Raw genomic sequence first — 19,852 nt, 5'->3', positions numbered from 1 at the left:
CATAAAGGTTAATTTGTATGTATGTATGAAGACACTGCAACAATAAATACTTTATCTTCACTTAAATTCAGACAAAATCCCTTCTTAGGAACAAAGAACTACCATATAGAATGATTAATCAGTGCTATAAAATTGACAAGTCTTCTGATTTTTCAAATGCTTTAAAAATATATAAGAAAAACTTACTAGATCATGCGGATAAAAGCGAACTGAGGTAGAACTCGATACGTGAGAGTCCGTGTCACTATAAGAACAGGGAAAATACTTCAGATTATATACTACATTTTACTTCAACATGTCACTCTAATTTTCTAGTGTCCCAAATTAATTTTAAGTCCTTGTGAATTTTATCTAAATATCCTTAAGTTTTTCCTTCCATTACTTATTATAAATACAAGTAGCTGCTTAGTCTCATGTACTGTGGTACCTTCTGAAGCTCTACTAAATCAGGAGACTCTAATCTTACCCTTAATAAAATTTTCTCAAAACCCAGTCCCTACGTTGGACTACAATAATAGTAATTTTTCCACTTGAACAAACAAAGATGTTTTATAATCTGGTAGCTCCTGATATGTAAACACGCAACACATCTCTAAAGAAGTGCAAAGGCATCTATGTGTTCACATGCAGAGTTTCTGTTTATTCTACATTGGTTTTATCAAGGTTCCAAAACTGCCAAAATGGTACATACTTAACAGAAGTGTACTGAGTACTTCAATTGCTTGTCAAAAAAATTTACACAAACTCAAACCTCTGGTAAGAAGAGTAAAATTACTTTGCAGTTTCCATTCATTAGAGATGAGGAGAAATTTCTCTTACTGTATGAGAGTCCATATCCAACCACTGCTTTTTTCCCCCAATTTTGGATAGCTTTTGGATGTTTGTTTGTTTTCCATGTAAATCACATGGTTGTAAGAGTTGTATCAAATTTATGCAACTTTCCTTCAGTTCCTTGCCTTAAGATAAAAACATTCTTTGTTATCAATTTTACTTCACTGAAACTCAAGTACTTCTAAAGCTGAGATCTGATTATCTGATGCTTCTTCCATTAGGACATACAACTTCATAACAGCAGCCATCAGCAAAGCCATTGCAGTTGGAACATGCAAGCAGTAGAGGCAGGCACTGGCAGCTTTGTGCAAGGAATACAGAACTTTCTGCCAAAGTTCAATTTTACAAAAAGCACTTGCATACTCTCACTAGAGAGATTTGAAGATGGGAGGTTTTATACTCATTACTCCACAATTCCAAGAGCTATTCCACCTACTCATTGTGGGAATTATAGTATTCAGCATGATGCAATAGCGTCAGAGCAGTGCTACAGTGAAGTGGATTAGGGGCAGGTGGGGAGCCACAGGATGTTTTGGATTGTTTTTCTTTCTTCTGCCTCCTATCCCTTCAGACAGAAAAAGGGCATCTTTCCAACAGCAGATGAACTTTCCAGTATGTAGCTGGCTATTTCAACTACAAGTCAGATTTCAACCTCAGGCATGTTGACACTTCCATGTATTGTTTCATGCCATCTATGAACTTGAGAACTTTATCAGTTTAAATCAGAGAAATTTATCAGTTTACAGTTGCTTCACATTTGGAAGTTCAATAGCCATTATGGTCAACAGCCACCTACTTGCCCAAAAGGTGGGTTAAATCCTTTAACAAAACTTTCTATAAGCCAATCAAAAATGTGTTTTTCATGTTCTCAGTTTGGAAATGTATTGCTTAAGCTAATAGTACTCTTCGTTTTCTGCAATTTATTTAAGTGGAGAAGATTATTTATACAGTTAGTGGCACCTCTTAGTAAAAATCACTTAGGTTGCAAAAGTGTATGGACAATACTTTGTATTGATTTTTTAGCAGTCCACACTAAATAACCTTCTAAAATTAAAATCAAATATTTTGTTGCAGTAAGACAAGAACCATCACTCTTGACTGGCCTTCACACACACCAGATGTTGGATGCTCTTCTTGCAGCTGGCTCAAAGTTCACAAGTGACATGTCGCAGCCCCCTGTCTCGTAGAGCGTAGAACTGAACTTACCTATTAAAGAAAAGGTCAAAAGCAGGTCAAAATTTCCTAATGCTTTGTCCCATTGGCAGCAGTTCCTATTCATTAACTGACTACTGAGACGAATTTAGACATCTAAATTTGCAGTGTCAAAATACAAAATGTGATTACACATAAACGTATCACTAGGGCAGACAAGACATGAGCTACTCTTAACATATATACTGTAACTGCATTACTGAATTACAGAGTTTGTATTTACAAGGTGTCATCATTAACACAACAGAAGCCCAGTGTAAGTCTTTCTTTCCCCTTTAGAGAATAACCACATGAACAACTTGTGATGACCAGCTTCTTCAGTTCTTCCCCACTCCCAGTAAACAATCTGTAAATCATTAGCTATCAGCATTTAAGAACAATGACATTTAGATACAACAGAGATAATCTGAATTCTTTCAAGAAGCCCAGGTCTATTTCAAAAGAAACGCAAAGACTGAAAGAAGTGGTCAGAGATGCTTCATAAGTTATACCTCTAGAAAATAAAAAAAGGAATGTGAGGCAGAGATTTATTCTACAAGCCAGAAGCAAATGCTGCAGTGTAAGAAGAGAAGACTGCAAACTAACTTCTCAGATAAACCATTTGGACTTACTTCCAAAAGACGTAATTTTTAAAAGTAGGCAAAGACTGTAACTCAGATGATACATTACCTTATTCACAATATGATGTTTTTACAGTGCCCTTCTCCCACAATAGTCTGATCAGAGAGATAAAATAACTTCTCCTGAAGGTCAGGTTCAGTGTATTTCAGCTCTGAATATACAGAGCTGATTTTGATACTGTGAGTTCATATGAAATGTTGTGCCAACTCTTCCCTCTCTTCTAGCTTGAAACCCTTCTTAAGCCATGATGCAAAGCATGAAATATTCTAAGATCAGCTTATACAAAAGAAAAATTCCCACTCTGGAGCATCTGGAGATGCTGTATACACCTAAACTGTATACACCTCTAAGCTGTGTGTCTTGCAGCTCTTCCTTCTGCTGATAGAGGATAACAAGCAGTCCCTGGAGGAACATCTAACAAGATCAGAGCTTCTAGTCTTTACCCTCTCTGTGAGAACATAACCTGCTTCTGATACAGTAGGGTTTGACTACTATTTAACACACTCTGATTCTGCTCCTGCTTCTCTCTTCAGACCACAGACAATTAAGTTTGATTTAGAAGTGTCTGAATCTTAGCAGCTTAAAAACCTCCAACTAGATTATTAAAACCAGTGAAACTAAGAAAAAATACTGGTATATTGAATCTTCATAAAGCTTTCTAAGCTTTCTACCCTCATTGGGAGCACTTCAGAGAAAACAACAGCCATGCTCAGATCAACCATTCTGATAAGACAGTTTGCTACGTAGTTCACGAGTCACGTACAGCATGTGTCAGAGTTCAGTAACCAAGAGCTCTCTCTCAATACCCAATTACTTCTGCTATAGGCATAAGTACAAAGTTCGCTTTTTAGTGTTTTTAAGCTGAGATTTTAATCAAGTACTTTAGGTAGTTATCTTTTGGTTTTTTATGCATAGTGTAGAGAACAGTTGATATTGAAGCTTAAAATTTAAACTAGTGCAAGATATGAGTAATCTTCCCACAACTAATAAAAACTCTTGGCTACATGGGTTTATTTCTTCTTAACTGCATCAGTTAAAAAAAATTTCAACAGCAAACATGGAAATACTGGATAATACACTTCAGGTTCTACTCAGGATACTAACATGCATAAAAATATGCAAAATCCCCTGAGCAATCAGCCCTTAAATGAAACAAAGAAGTTTAGGTAATTTCTTCATGTTTTTACATTACTGAATAGATCCTGGACATTAAATTTTTTAATTTTTATGTCAATGAAATTTTGCTAACAGAACTTAGAATATACTACTTGGACATATAACTTCCCATTCTCTTGGGCTAACACATCAGACATATTTATTTAATAACAAGTTTACAGAACTGTTACGCTCATCAGTATCTACAGTTCCCTCTCATGCAACTCATTTTTGAATCTGTCAAAATTTACTGCATTTACATTGTTGCTGTAAGTACTGCATTGCTGGGGTGCGATATGACAAACCTGATTAACAGAGAGGTGCCAAACAAATAAAACACTTAATTCCAATTGTTTATATACAAACTACAAACAGACTCAAGTTATGACATACTTGCAATTCACCCACCTAGGCTTCCCTTTGAAAGTTAGCCCCTTGGCAAGCCCAGTACAACTTCTCATTAAAACAATTTGTCTGCCTGGTTTTTTCTTTTGGTTTTTGTTTTGTTGGGTTTTTTTTGTTATTTCTTTTTTTGTGTTTTGGGTTTTTTTGTTTGTTTTGTTCTGTCTTATTTTTGTTGTTGTTTGGGGTTTTTTTAAAAAGGGGCTTTTCAGAAAAGCCTCAACTCATGTGAGGCAAAACTTCACAGGTCTGTTCATCACTGCTGAGGACACAAACTATAAAGTGTGATGGAAACAATATGTCTAAGCTCCAAAGTCCTACCATGAATACTTTTTAAAAAGTTTTATGAGACAGGAATAGCTTTCTCACAATACACTCTAATGAAGAATTTCAGCACCCACAAGATTCAATACATATGGATATACCTAGCATTTTTATTTACCCTAGTGGCTTTCTCTTCCTCCCATTCCTTGGTCTCCCACAGCATTCTCTGAAATACTTTTAATAGTATCACACTGAATAAGCTTAAGAAAATATTTTCCTTATCTAAAATCTGTAGTTTTATCAAGTTCCAAAGAAATAGGAAACTCCATGTTAGTTTTACAAATCAAGAAATACTGTCAACAGCACGTCTACCCACTCAACAGAAATGTTAGTATCTTCTACACACACACACACACAAAAGGGAGAGCTCTAAGTTCTTTGCAAATCTAAGTCACTCAAAACTATTCTATTTGGACCAGGTTACAAAATAACAAAACCAAGTCACTGATACTCAAGCACACAAATCAAAAATGCATCTTGGCTCTGGCATGAAAAGATGAATGTACTTCTTTTGAAAAAAAGTTTCCATGTTCGAAAAGACAAAAATATCTCATCATCACATACAGAGACAATCATGTAACAGTTCACACGGTGCAAACTGGTGTTCCCACAGTTAAGGGCATCAGTGAAAGCAACAGGCTGATGAGCTTACACAGATGAAACCTGAAAGATTTAAGTGGCTCAGGATCCAACCAAAATGGTGTTCTGATGGTTTCCTCAGCTAAGTTATTTTCAGTTTATTTCCCAGCTTTACAACTAATAAATATTACTTTGTTTCAAATCTCTCAGGTTAGTTCAGAATGTTACAGACACTTACTGCCACATTAGATCAAGATATAGTCATCTACTTCTTCAGTCAGTCTTTTTTAAATCCTAGTCAGCAAAACCAAAGCCATCAGCATTTGAATACTTGTTAGAGTGCTAGGAGCTTTATTACCAAAAATCAAAATTTTACCTTTATCTATGATATGAAGACTTATGTGTTTTCGGTTAGAACACTTCAAAGCAGTTAATTTTTAGCTCCTATATGAAGTTTCTCAAAAGAATAACTTACCTATCATGCTGAATTCCACAGACTACAACAGGGATATTTTCCATAAGAATAATGGGAAATTAATAATTGTTTTCTACCCGTACCTTTGAAAATGCTTCCACATCCATCCCAAGTAAATGACATCTATTCCATTATAAAAAGAGTACCGAGGAACTGCTTCTAAATTGTTTTTTAATCAAGTAAGTAATCTGTATACACATTTCTCTTTAGAGAAAACTTTTAATATTCAAGACCATCCAACTGCCTTCATAAATAAGAATACTTCAATAAATATGAAAGACTATCACTTTCATATAAATATTACAACCAGAAGTCCAGCATAAAGGCATAATTGTCTTGTAAAGCTACAGGTGACCAGTTCTCTTTAAGCACAAAAGCAATATTCCCAAAGTATAAAAACAAACAAAAAAATCATCTAGCCAAGGACAAAGGGCTGTTATTTTTGTTATTTCACCCCAGTTTCAGAAACTGGGCATCTGTTCTAAACTCAGTACTTTGATTCCTACGAACTTCACAAATTCTTATTTGAATTTAACCAGCCTTCACTGCAAGGACTGAAAAATCCCACTCATCACCTACATGTCTCAAGAATCAGATATTAGTGAGAACAAAAAGCATTAGTACTGTCACACTGTGCTCTGAAAACTGTCATTCACTTAAGTCACGGCATGCATTTTGTTGCCTTCTAGATTCGTATTATATTATAATTATATTAATCCTGCCTATAATCACAGCATTTGGTTTGCCAACTTTCCTTTCTGTCCAGCATTCCTTCTATGATTTACTTCATGTTTACTGCTCCACATCAAACTCCTTTTCCATCCTTTCAAGTTCCTTACCTCTCAACCCTCAAGAAAAAACAACATAATTGATAAAAATCTTTCTCCTTTGAACCTGGAAGACTGAAGATAATAATGCCTCAAAGCATCTTTCCTTACTCTCAGGACAATGCCCAGTTAAAGACAACTGTACAGTCACCAGACCAGGTCTAGGATGGGTATAATACTGCAAGGTTAGTCCTTCATAAAATAAGCCACCAGAATTCAAGTTCACAGACAAGAAACTTTAAGGCAAACAAAAACAAAGTGTAAGTCTTGTTAAGAGCTGCAGCTTGACACCAACACATAAATGGAAAAAATGAAGAAGCAGATAATCCATTAGTAAAGAAAAACAGGAGCTCTAAATGTGAGGGCTTTTAAAGTAACTTAACACATGCCCTGCTTGCCTTTCCAAGAGAACGTGAATTAAGACAAGGAACTCATGTATGCACTGTACAGAAATATATAACCCCATCTGCTACATTTGTCACCCATATTTCCAGTTGCTATAAACCAGGTTTTGTTTCCATGTATTTCCTCAGCGTGTATTTTCAGTATTTTTTCTGCCCTGAGCAGTCACACTGATTTCCACAGTGACAAAGAACTGGTCATATCTCCTGAATTGTTTTAATTTTTATTCCTGATGATGTTCAAGGGAAAAACAAACTACAACCTTTCCCCACCCCCAAACCATACACAACCTAAAGTAAAGTAAAGTAATGGGGTCATCTTTCACTGTGAGGTAGCTTAGGATAATACAGCAAAACCTTAGTGGTAACAGAAACAGAAGTGGTGTTACCTCATCCCTGAATGACAATTAAGAACAAACCATGTACCAGTTAAAACCCTTTCCTTTCTTGTCAGGTCTGATAAAGGAATCACACACATGAAAGCTTGCACCATTCTGCCAACTATTTTACTTTTACCAAAAGATAGTACCTGTCCCACAAAGCCTGCTATACAAACTAGAAAATTTGATTTTCCTTAAATAATAAAAACAGATCCTGCCTAGAATAGTTGCTTTCCCTCAAAAGTTCCTAAGCAGATGCTCAGAGTTTCAAAACAGAGAAAAAAGTCCCTATTATACATCAGATTTTTACCTAGCAGATCCTGGAAGTCTTGTGCATCCCAAAGACAATTGTGATGTCCCATGTAAGTGTAACCACAGTACAGGCAAAGTTTCAGAAGAATTGTGCCATATAAATTTCTGAAGCCTTCAATACACACCAAGTGCGATGAATATGCCTTTTGAGAGAGCCTGAATACCATGCTGAATTTCTTAAATGGTCCACTTTGATTTCTGCTATAGCACAGGAATATAAGCTCTTAAATAACTTAGACTTATCTAGATTGTGTATTCAATCTCAAGTTCTACAAAACTTGACTATTATTTCAGGTAAGATGAGCTAAATCCTTCAAATAATGGTGGCTTCAAAAATATATTTCAATGTTAACCTTGGACAGATATAACCAGTATCCCTGAATTACAGAGTTACATTCCAATATGTTGTGAAACAAGAAATAAGAGTCCTAATCAAATAAAGAAATCTGTACTTTCATGTGATAAGCTTTCATACTTCAGACACACATACAAGCATTGATAGAAGTCTGAATTTTTTTAATCTAGTACTAGTAAAGCAAGAGAATCTAAAATGAAGTAACTAGATTGTGTGTATTTAGTACATCTGTAGTTAATTTTTATAAAACATCTCAGAAGGTCAGGGTTGTTTTTAGTTTTGTTTGCATTCAATTTTTCCTTACATTGAAGCTAAATGATGCAGAAGAATGAAGACTCAGTCAAACTCACATTTAAAAGGGTTGCCACACACTGAAAACTCCTAAAGTTTCCACACTGGTGGGGTAAGATGGCAATCCACTTATCTTTTAGTAATGGATTGCAGTAAGGTCTGAAACAAGTGTTTTGTCAGTGTTCTGAGCAAACCTGTACTTTTAGGTTATTACAGCTGACAGCTCCTCAAAATTCTGTCACTAATAACTGTCAGTTCTAAAGATGCCCATTTTAATAATTCGAGGAAGAGTTACATATTAATGCTGAAGTCATAAGTAATTCAGGCCATGTACAGATAGATGCAGAGCTCCCTGACAAGAATTTTTCCGCATCTGCCCCCTGCATTACTATGTGGCAAGAGATAAGTCACTTATTAGGACCGCCCTAACTTCCTTCTCCCTAGCAATCTTCTCAGCTGTACAGAAGTTAATTAAGAAGTTAATGGTTAAGAATACCACATAAAATGGACCACGAAGAACTAAGAGGCACTATAAAGCTCTGTAAAATGATGACATTTGATATAAGAAAGAGTCCAGATTTCCTTTCAATATAAAGTTCCTACATTAAGGTGTACATGAAAAGCAAAGCATTTATTTACAAGGGTATTTCTTTTCTGAACAGCAGCTATGCAACAGTCATCTAAAAAAACTAAGATCAAGAATTCCTAGGGACCATAATAAGTACTTTTTTCAGGAACCAGAAGATCCCCAAAGTCTCAATCTCTGCTCAACTGCCTGCAACATTGCAAGAAAAGTTATTTATTATACGTTGTACATTGTTCAAGTCAAGAAAGCTCTTACACCATCATTACTTGTATCTACGCATCCTTAGAGATTTCCCATCATGCATTTCTTTGGGAAAGTGCCTGGAAAAGCAACTGACAAAGGCAAGTAACTGATGAACAATACGACCTTCCTAGAAATACACCCACAAGATTCAGAAACAAAGCTCAGGTTAACTGATTTCCACCACATTATTACCAACAAATCTGCCGTATTAAAACTTCCATGTCACCAAGGTTACATAAGGCCTGCATACCAAGTTCATCGTGCAAACTGCTACCGCCTACAGCAGATGCAGTGGCATGTGATGCTTCTAAGTGGACACTCCCATTTCTCACCAGCAAGGAGGCGCTAGCGCCGGGCACAGCTGCCTGGGAAGGGGGGCGGGACTGCACTCTGACCTGGGAGGACTGCTGGCCTTGCTGACCATCTTGAAGGCTACGAGAAAACACGCATTGGGGACACATTACCAGGAAGAAATGAAAAATAGCCAGAACTGAAGCAAAACAAGATTTTTCAGTTTAAAGAGGAAAACCTTGAAAGAGCATAGCATTAGGCAGCCAATTATTAGGGTTAAAGTAACCCATATGTCCTGAATATTTGGACACTAGTTAGAACCTAGAGACACTGTTCCTATCAACTTCTTAGAAGTAGTATTGCTTTCTAACATCTCCCCAAGTCACTCACAAGTATATTCTTATAATTCTTAAATTGCGGGCGCAAAAGTAAATTACTGGTGGTTAATCTACAATTAGGTCTCACCTGAGGTATCACCTACACATAGCAGTGACTATTTAGTCTACTCACAATAGCTGGGGTCCCTTCTGCTTACTGAGGTATGACTTGATCAGCTGTTTAACTTGCTGTTTGGGGTTTTTATTAGTCACAGTGACATCACCTTCTGCACTCTAACTAGAAAACGCCTTTAAGCACTGTTAGCAGCCATGCACTACCAAAGATTTTGTATGATAATTCAAGTTTTATGTTTGGATCCAGAATTTTTTTGAACATACTAAGACTACCAAGTTAATAATTAGTAGAAGTTTTAAGTCTATTTTGAAGTTATTTTGATGGTACAGGAAAAGCTTTATTACTCACCAAAATGCAGGTTTTAAAAGTTAACTTGGGCTTCAGAGAAATGTGTACCTTTATAATCATAAGCAGACAATGCTTGAAAACGTTAATTCTCCTCTTCACAGCCTTCTCATTGCAAAACTATTTTATCGAGCTATTTAACAGCGTCAGGTTTTTTAATTGCTTGTTTAATATTAAATATTTAATACTAGACATGGCAAAAAGAGTACAGGACATTCACAGTTGATATCCCATCTTTGCAACAGTAGTGTTTTCTTTATCCTTCATGTTGTGAACTTAAAGAAATTACATATTGCAGTCATTAGCTGTGAAATTATTTTAGACAGGAAAAAGATTTTAAAGACTGTGGAACATATCTTAAACACACTCTTTTGAAAAACAATCTGTATCACCTGTTGCTTTTAACACTTCACTGTTTAGAGTGTGATACTACAGCTGGCAAATGAGGGAACTAGAAAAATTAGATCTTACTAAGAGTTGAGGGGCTATATCTGATGTACTTGTTTTTAACAATATTTTCTAGAACATCTACTTTTCAGTTCTTTTATTAGAGCATCACTGGAAAATAAAATATAGATACAAGAAGGAGTGTCAAGAAAAGCTCATGCAAAGTAATGGAGACATGCAGACAGCTCATAAGGAGAAGAACTGCAACTTGTTATTTATGATATTCTAACATTTTAATCTGAAATTAAATTCAGTGTTTCACTGCTGTACACAAGGCTTTCAGCGAGCTATGCAGCAACAAAAGCCCTAATGAAGCTCTCGGATGTGCCAGCCTTCACTGTCTCCCTTAAGTATTATCAGTAACACCAAAACAATGCTAAACAGTACTGCTTCCCCTTGAATAGCAGGTATGTATCAGAAGGTATATACACAGCTGCTCTTTCAGTAGTTATCCACATCTGTTACAATTAAAAAATCCTACCAAAATATGGATGTCAACTGATTGTACAGATATGCAATAAATGTGTTTATTCTCTGCCTAATTAATAAGAATAAAATTCTGCTTCAGACAGTCATTTACACACATGCATACACCACTGACTGCATGGGATGCCAATGCATATTTACTTTTAAAGTGCCCAAAACACTGTTGACATTTCGGTAGGACAAAAGTGGGGGTAGATGGTGATTTTATGGTGGGCTTTGGGTTTATTTTGGTTTTTAAGTTGCCAGTACTCTTATGTCTAATTTAGCACGAAACCAGTAGAACTTACTAGACCAGGTTTTACTTGTCTATCACTGCCAAAGACACACATATATAATGCCATTGTCTCTTCTACTAAACATTCCACAGAGGCAGTGAAAAGAAATTGCAATAATGGATTGGAAATTTAAAAAAAAAAAAAAAAAAAAAAAACAGGTTTAGCTCAACAGGTTCTAGGGAACATCCCTACAACATCCAATTTTATGACAAGGTTAGAAGATTGGAGATTAAAGATTTGCTGGCAAGAATAAGAAAGAAGTAACATCAGGGCAACTAAAGATTTGCAAATCTAATACTCTTAGAAGTTTAATATCTGAAGTCATATAGATTAGCAATATCAGGAACTAGATGGAGGCAGCTCACCAACAGCATATACGAGTGACGCCAGTACAGTTGTAGCGATATTTTGAAAACATTTTGGTGGTAACTGGCTAAAAATCTCTCCGCAGTTCTTCACTTATGCAAGATTTTTTAAAAAAAAAAATCTTTCGTAGGGGTTTTCTTCTTCCAGAAACACAGAGAATTTACACTAAAATTAAGCTACTCATATAAAGTTTTTTTTCAAACTATTTATTCTAGAAATCAGACCAGTAATATATTTTTTCAGATACATTCCACAGTTGATAGCTCAAATGGAATTTTGTCAACAAATCTGAAAGCACTTCCGTGTTTGGTTGGACTAAGGCAATTTAACTCTACTCCAAGGAACAATCATTAAGTATTACAAACAATGCTTTGAGCAAAGTAACTTCACTAAGTATTAATTCTGAATATGTCTATAAAACAAGTGTTTTTGATAGTGTGTGTCATTATGTTAGAGAAAGTACACAGAGAAAGTACACAGAGTTGTTTTCTGTTTTGGTTTGGTTTTTTTCTTTAGAATGGAACAACTTTAGCTAACTGGAAGATGCGCAGAGGAAATATAAAGCTAGAATATTCAGTCTTTTTTCTGCCCTTGAACATCTTGTCTGATTGAAAAGTTACTTCCATCAACTTCAGTTTTCTCATGATCTCTCACTGAAGTTGAGCTTAAGCCATAGGAACCTTAATGACTGAACTAACATAGGAAAATGAGGCAGCTGTCAAACAAAGTCTAAAACAGAGTCCCTTATTTTCCCTGCTTTATACCTGTTTAAGAGAAAGAAAACACTGATTTCCAACTAATACACAGTTAAGGAGCTTTGATTAGTCTGCACAGCCTCTTATGAGGCAACACACAAAACTATATTGTCCTCTTTTATGAGAAAAAAGGAGAAAAAAATCAAATGCAAGTGAAGGTAACTAGGTAAAGCAAAAGTGATCTGAGAGAAAGCAAAGTTTTATCATCCTTCACTATGAAGTAAGTCACCAACCTAAAGTTGAACAAGCTACAATCAGCAAGACCAAAAGCTTAACAAAAATCCTGCAATTATGTGATTACTGCTACATACTGCGCTAGACACTGAAAACACATCTAACTGGTTTCAGTCCTTGATATGGCAGAAGTCAATCGTCCTGTTCGATTTTTAGATACCGTTCCTACCATCTCCCTGCCTGAGGAAAATTTACAGTCCTTGATTATTTTAATGGTTCAACAAAGATGGCACAATTTCTCTGCCACCTTCTCCTGTAAAGCATTCTCTTTTTATTTGCTCAGTTTCTATAGCTTTTTCTAGTTCAAAAAGTTACACAAATATTCCCAAAACACAAAAGCAGACTGCTTCTATTATTAAAAGATAGTTTATCATACAAAGAAAGATCATTAAGAACACACAACATATACAAGTATTCCTACCTACTTATCATATAACTGAAGGAAGAATTATTCTGATATGTATGGGGGGGTTCTTTCTTTTGCTCACCAGATTATCCAATACTATAGGCAACCAAGAGATTGAAAGATTTAAAAAGCAAGTTTAAAAACTTGTTGTGGTTGCTGTTTCTGCTGTTCAGGCCCACAGATCAAACAAAGCTTCTGGATGTAACAAATCACTCAGCTCAGCATTAAGCAAATGGGCCAGTGAAGGTTGGGGACTCCTGGGATACATGTATACAGTATATTTTTAAACACTGCCAAGACATGTAAACTGCCGCATAACTAGATCTAATACTAAGCAATACTGTGCGTTCTATTCACTTCATTATTTCTCTTTTGCTGTAAAAAGCTGCAGGATATTATTCAAAAGGGTTTACCTGTATTTTAGATTTAGAGCCTCTGTTTGTATGACTCAACTCTTTATAAGGTTCTGTCATTTTGCTATTATGCTTCTCTCTCACTATCTACAGATGTGAAAAGTGATCATAGTACCAGGCCCTAATGGTTACTTTCTTAAAGGAAAGAAAAACAAAATGGGGAGTGGTGAATACTATCGTTTTGGGGTTTTGTCCTTGACTGAAAGTAAAAGTTTATAAAATTTTTGATAAAAAACACTGGGTCTAAGTCTGTTAGCATTAGTTAACTTTTATATCAATCTGAAAACACCTATAACATGTTAGAGACTGGCTATCCTGACCGTTTTTTAAATAGTGCCACATATACATGCACAATTCAACAAGCCCACAGTGACATGCAGTGACAGCTCAAGGAAGTTATGGTGGGGAAGGAAGTAAGAAGTGCTTCTCTGGCAACACTGGTGGGTGTGGGGAAGTGGTCTGCTGCATGCATGCTAAATATGGTGGAACATTTAGATACCCTACCTGAGGGGTGATCCGATGAGCAATGTAGGAGGGGTAGGGTTACTCCCTGCATTGTGCCGGCGTCGTACTGCCTGACGCCTAAATGTGCTGCGCTCACGACGAAATGTGACAGTCTCCTCGCTGGCTTGTGCTGCTGCATCAAGACAGACTTTAGGTCAAATCAGAACCCATCCTAGTTATGTACACAGTAACTTAAGACTGCTTTCTTCCCTCTGACCCTCCCCAAGTTAATGAACTTGACTTGCAACAACAAATCTGGCTTATGCCCTGACTGTTCAAATAACCTGCCTTAAAACAGGATCACAACACACAGTTATCAAAAATCTGGGTGGTTGGGGGTTGTTTTTGAATATATAGATTTTTTTTATTTTTTTTTTACCCCCAGATTCAAATAGCCAGGTTGTAAAAGAAGTTGGATATCCCAAGTCTCTTCCATTTACACAGGGCAGGAAGAGACAAGATTGATCTCACCCTTTATCTCATTTAACAAATAATTAAAGAGAAGCCTAAAAGACAACCTAGCAAAGTTGCCATAATCTTCTAAATTTTATAACTTCCGCCAAACAGGTAGGTCAGAGGTTAACCTCATCACGACACTTCCAGGGGACAAAAAAAGAGACACTTTTTTCTCCTCATAAGCATCGATATATTTTGCTCGTTCTACACTAGTTACAACATAATTTGCAGAAGCAGGGGGTTGAGAATAAGTGAGAGAATAACTTTACTTTGTAAGGACTGATGGTTTTGCTATTTCAACTCCCCAAACAAAAGGTTTGGTTCCCTTATAAAGCAACATTGTAAAAAACAGTTTGTATGTACTCAAGGGATTCAAATGTTTATCCACATATTCTCCCCTAAAATCCACCTGTGTGCCTTAAGCTTCACAGTCTGAACAATTTCAGATTTGGATTGCTCCATGGTGGGTCTACAATTCACGACTCTTCCTCCTGAGCCAAGGAAGTTCCTAGTCAATTTGAATGCAAAGCACTGGAGAGTATAAATGAACAGGCCACAGAGAAAACAGGGTTTGCCACGCAAGTGAAGGAGGAGAAAAAAAAGTTGACATGAAGTCAATGCAAGAGAAGAATCACAACACTGACAGGGAATTTACAGCTTGGTAGCCAAGTTAATAGTTACTAGAGTGAGAAAACCAACAATTGTGTCAAACCAAAAAAAAACCCACAAAAACCAAAACCACAAAAAACCAACACAGAGAGCAATGCTTTTTTTGATGATGGTGAAAGATCACAGGCACAGTAGCCCATTTTCACTTCAGCACAGTTCAAGTTATAACATGGTTGTCATTAAACTTTCAAAACTTGCCAGCAAATATTCTAATGCTGGTCTCTACAGGGAGTAGCAACCTATAGCAACCTGCTGCTGCTGTGTATTACTGCCATAGCTCAGGCAATAAAGACTGCGGGGAACAAGAGTCTAAGTCCATCCATGAACGACAGGTTACTAAGAATACTATAAATGAAGCTTCAATCTGCAGCTTGCTTTAAAAGCAAAGAAGTTACATGAAGAGATATACTTTAACATCAATATTCAAGTTACAAGCATTTCATTACCAAAACACCAAAAGGGCATCCTTAATTCAGTCCTTTCTTGTATTTTTAGGAAACTGTGGGATTTGCTCATTTTCTCCTCATTCCTCCGCAACTGTTTTACAATTCTAGGCACAAATAGATTATACTTCTTTTAAAGTGGATTTTGGCAAGAAGTCAATAAATTTCTCTTGTGGTTTAATACACAGTTTCATTTTAATACACTGCCTAATTTCTTCAAGGATTTCCTTACAGCTCTCACACTTGAAGTACAAAGCAAGTAAAACACAGTAAAGAAGACAGTATGAATCCTTACATACTAGGTCAAAATTGCCCACTAATTCTGGGTGCCTATTTGTGAAACTCATTTTTTCTAATATACACATCAGCATACAAAAATTCATATTCACAACACAGCTTCCACTGACTTCAGATGCAAATGCAATTCTGGTAATCAGGCCATAGTTAAACACCACGAAATAAAGAACAGTGACTGATCTTAACTGAAATGTAAATATCTGAATTACCATTAAGATGGTAAACATCAGCATTACATCTTAATTACCATTTGCAACTACTTAGCAAAAGCAGCATTCAAGTGCAATTCTTCAAGGCAGCATACTTAACACTGACAACATCTGGTTTTCTTTTCATGTCCTTTATTCAGCAAACATAACCTTCCTCAATAAGCAAAGCCCAGATAATAGAACATCCGAAGTCCTTCCTACACAGCTCCAGTTTATCACTAAACCAATTCTACCTCAAGGACTGACAGAGGTAGTGCCCTGTGGGAAAAATACAAATATAAACATGTTGGGGAAAAAACCTCCTCATATGTACTTGGGGATTAAATTCGATGCTGCACAGGCAAATAACTTTGGCATTTTCTAACTTTTTTATTATTTCACTTTAACCTTTAAAAGTCAAAGTAGATTCTGATGTAGCTTTCTACCTAGTGTACCAAGAGATTTTTGATTTATCTTTAAACTTTTGTTCAATGCACGTCTTTATGCATTCTTCCTGAATGTAGGTGGTGACATCCAGGATCACTAAGCAAGTCTGAAAGTTCTTTTGAAAAGACTGCAGGCCTTTTCAGACCAACAACCTCCAAGACTGCTAACACCATGCAACGTCAAGAAGCTACACGTTGAAATCATGACTAAGAAAGTAAAGGAAAAAAAAAAAAAAACAAAAAAAACCAGCTGAGCAGAGATGATTAGTTTGAGGTGTGGAAAGCCAAACCAAGCAAAATTTGGGTTTGGTTGTGGTTTTGTTTTTTTTCTTGGGTGGGCTTTGTTTGATTGTTTTTGTGGAGAACTTTTTGGTGTTGTGGGGTTTTTTAACATCGTTTTAAAGAAGACACACAATTAAAAAATATATACCAGTACAGAAAGTTACCCATGTTAATTTGTATTATTTGTGTTCTTACTTGCCTTTAATAAGAAGGAACAGTGCAACTGCTTGTGAGTTCACTAGTAGAAAGTCAATAAATTTCCTAAATTACCCTCTAGCATTATCTGAGAGCAGCTTAATCATGAAGGAAATTGTTCTGGTTTAAAATAAATAAGTTTCCTTTAACATTTACAATCCGATATACACACTTGTCCAATACTGCTACTTAAAAGAACTTACTCTCGTCTCCAGAAAGATAACATCCAACATCTACACTCATGTACAAAATCTAGATGTAACAGGAAGAGATAACATAAGTTATAGTTTTAAGGTTCCTGCTTACTTAAATTATATCAGTAGAGGAAGACAAGCTTTTCAGCTTACAGTGTGTTTGTTAAAATGTACTCTATTTTTGTCTTATTCTACACTTCTGTGCTGAAACACCACACTTAATTCATGTCAAAACTTAAGTATACATTTCCTCTGCATGTTGTCATATGAATGCGAGTCCCCAGCATTATCTGTTCTCAAGAATGGAAAAATCAAGTTTGCAGATCAGGTTTGAAGTTCAAAGTGCATGAGCCTGAAATACAAACCTACATATCACAGATCAATAAAATAAGAGGTGGAGACCTAACAACTTTGGAGCAAACTTAAGCCCTCACACACCTATTCCCAACTATAGTATATCTAATTTCAAAGAGGAAATAATTTCACTTTTGTATTTGTTAATGAATATGTATTTGCATGCAAGTTGCACTAAAAAAATTAACACTTCTGACTTTTTTGGGAAAAAGTCAAATTATCAGTTACTTATTAAAACTTCATGAGGATATTGTTTTGTCATCAGCCACTTGGAACGATACTAAAGTTTCTGACTTAAACCTCTGTACTTCCTCAGAATTTTAAGCAGAAGTGAAAACTCATAGTTTTACACTACAGCTATACAACTCCTGTATAATGTAACTAGCTTTAAGAAACAAAGTACAAATATTTTCTTTCAAACGGCAACATTTATAAAAACAAGCCAAAACATTTGCAACATTTCCCTGCACCTATATACCACTGCTTCTACCCAAAACTTAGAAGATGAAAGCTGAAGAAGCAAAATATGAAAAAGGAGAACTTAGAAATTTTATTGCATCAACTAGTCCATTTCACTTTGTTACACAAAAATGCTGAACCCAGTGCCTTACATAAATTCTGAAACACAGAAAAATTCTTCACATGAAGATTCCTGGAAAGATATGGCATGGAGGTAATACAGCAGTGAAGTATCCATGTGGAAAACCACGAAGTTCTCCAAATAAAAATTGCAAACATCAGTCTAACTGGAAGGCAAGAAAAAACAACAACAACCCTAAACCAAAATACTACAATGGAAATCATGTCCCTCACGTTTCTCAGGAAAAAAGAAAAACAAGGAAAAAAAAAAAAAACACAACTAAACACACAAAAAACCAAAATCCACTCTTTTCCCCCATCACTTGATGCTTAAATGGTTTTGAACATTAGTCAGGTTAAGCATGGTTAGAGGTGTACGCGGAACCAAGCAATGCCTGGACATGCCCATTTCTCTCCCTGTCAAATGGAAAACTGTGATCTAACTATTTTCAAATCACTTTAATTACTAAGCCTACCTATTCTCAGCAAGAGCTGAAAATAATAGTTTATAGCTCATGCACTCGCATAAGCAATGAAATCTGTCTTCTGAAACAGAACATACTTCGCCAAACCAAACAGATGAAATTTTGAAGATGCTCAGTACGGAACAACATCTCATTTGTGTTCAAAAGCTGAGAAAAGACATCCTTCACATGCATTTAGGGGTTAACACAACCACTCTCCTCATGGTTGAGGCATTCGTAGTTTATTTTCATGTGCCCTAACACTATTTTAAAAACCATACTTGTAAGACACCCAAGTAGAAAGTAATCTGTGAAGACTTTATCTTCACTACGCAGTTGTTAATCACATTATCATTATGCACTATAATAAAACCTACAATTGGAGGGATTTCTTAGACTTTGCGGATGAAGCATTGAAGTACTGGCTTACAGTATTATAATAGAGTACTATGAATGTCTAGTGAAAAATATCACTAATGAGTATTTCTGAAGAACAGACATGTGGGTAGCAAGGAAGAAACAATAAAGAACAGAGGGACATCTCCAAGATATAAACTTGCTAGAAAATAGGGCAGAAGAAAACAACACACAATTTACAAAGGAAAGCAAAGCCTAAGACTTGAGTGTTGTGGTTGAATTTATGTGGAAAAAATAAAAAAGAAGAAAACCAAGTCTGAGACTAGCCTGGAGAAATATTTACAATTATATCAGAAAAACCACTACAACAATCTGAAAAGCAAAACACTGTCAAGGAGGAAACAAGCAGGACAATAAAACCACCTGGTTTGAATTCTGAACCAAACATTTTTACAGACCAGCTTGATAGTCACGTTTTTATACTAATGCCGAAGATAAAACTAGGAGTCTTAGTTATTCTACTTCACTGTACTTCCCACTTGAATTATTCTGCTTTTAAAAAGCAGGCACACAGACCTCTTGAATCTAATACGTTAATTGACTTCAGGTCAAAGAACTAAAGCTATATCTCATTTGATCCCCTGCCCAATACAGTCCCTATGTCCTGGGATTTGGATATCAATAGCTAGTATTATGCTTACGTAGCAGACAAACATTCATAGTCTACAATAATCTTTATGAAAGTTAATTCTGACTTTGGATTTAGATTTATTCACCTTAAGGAAAAGATGCTGTAAACCTTCAGAACGCAGTTCTTCCAGCATATGTGGCATACTATATTAAGTGTATCATATGCAGGAAGTCATACTTGCATTGCATGGCCTTAACTATAACACCAAAGGTAGCCAACTTTGATACATCCTGGAGTTACATTGCATAGCACCATTTGGCAACAACTT

At 36.0% G+C, this 19,852-nt stretch overlaps 1 protein-coding gene across 9 annotated transcripts in view; it reads right to left on the bottom strand.

Annotated features, from left to right (window-relative positions):
* The window catches only part of PCNX1 (pecanex 1), an 89,567-nt gene that overhangs the window by 42,971 nt on the left and 26,744 nt on the right, over positions 1-19,852 (bottom strand). For 3 of the 9 annotated variants that reach the window (XM_050336192.1, XM_050336195.1, XM_050336201.1), the window contains exons 7-10: positions 13,970-14,102; positions 9,245-9,426; positions 1,947-2,037; positions 187-244 (exon numbers count right to left, since the gene is read on the bottom strand). In XM_050336192.1, the coding sequence (XP_050192149.1) occupies positions 187-244; positions 1,947-2,037; positions 9,245-9,426; positions 13,970-14,102 (464 nt within the window). The remainder of the gene's footprint in view (positions 1-186; positions 245-1,946; positions 2,038-9,244; positions 9,427-13,969; positions 14,103-19,852) is intronic. The other 6 variants (XM_050336198.1, XM_050336196.1, XM_050336199.1 and 3 more) reach the window with 4 other exon arrangements.

This window comes from Myiozetetes cayanensis, unplaced genomic scaffold, assembly GCF_022539395.1.
Source record: "Myiozetetes cayanensis isolate MyiCay16 unplaced genomic scaffold, myiCay2020 scf6-25, whole genome shotgun sequence".
Lineage (NCBI taxonomy): Eukaryota > Metazoa > Chordata > Aves > Passeriformes > Tyrannidae > Myiozetetes > Myiozetetes cayanensis.
The sequence above is the reverse complement of the archived record's forward strand: the minus strand, read 5'-3'. Positions and strand labels throughout refer to the sequence as shown.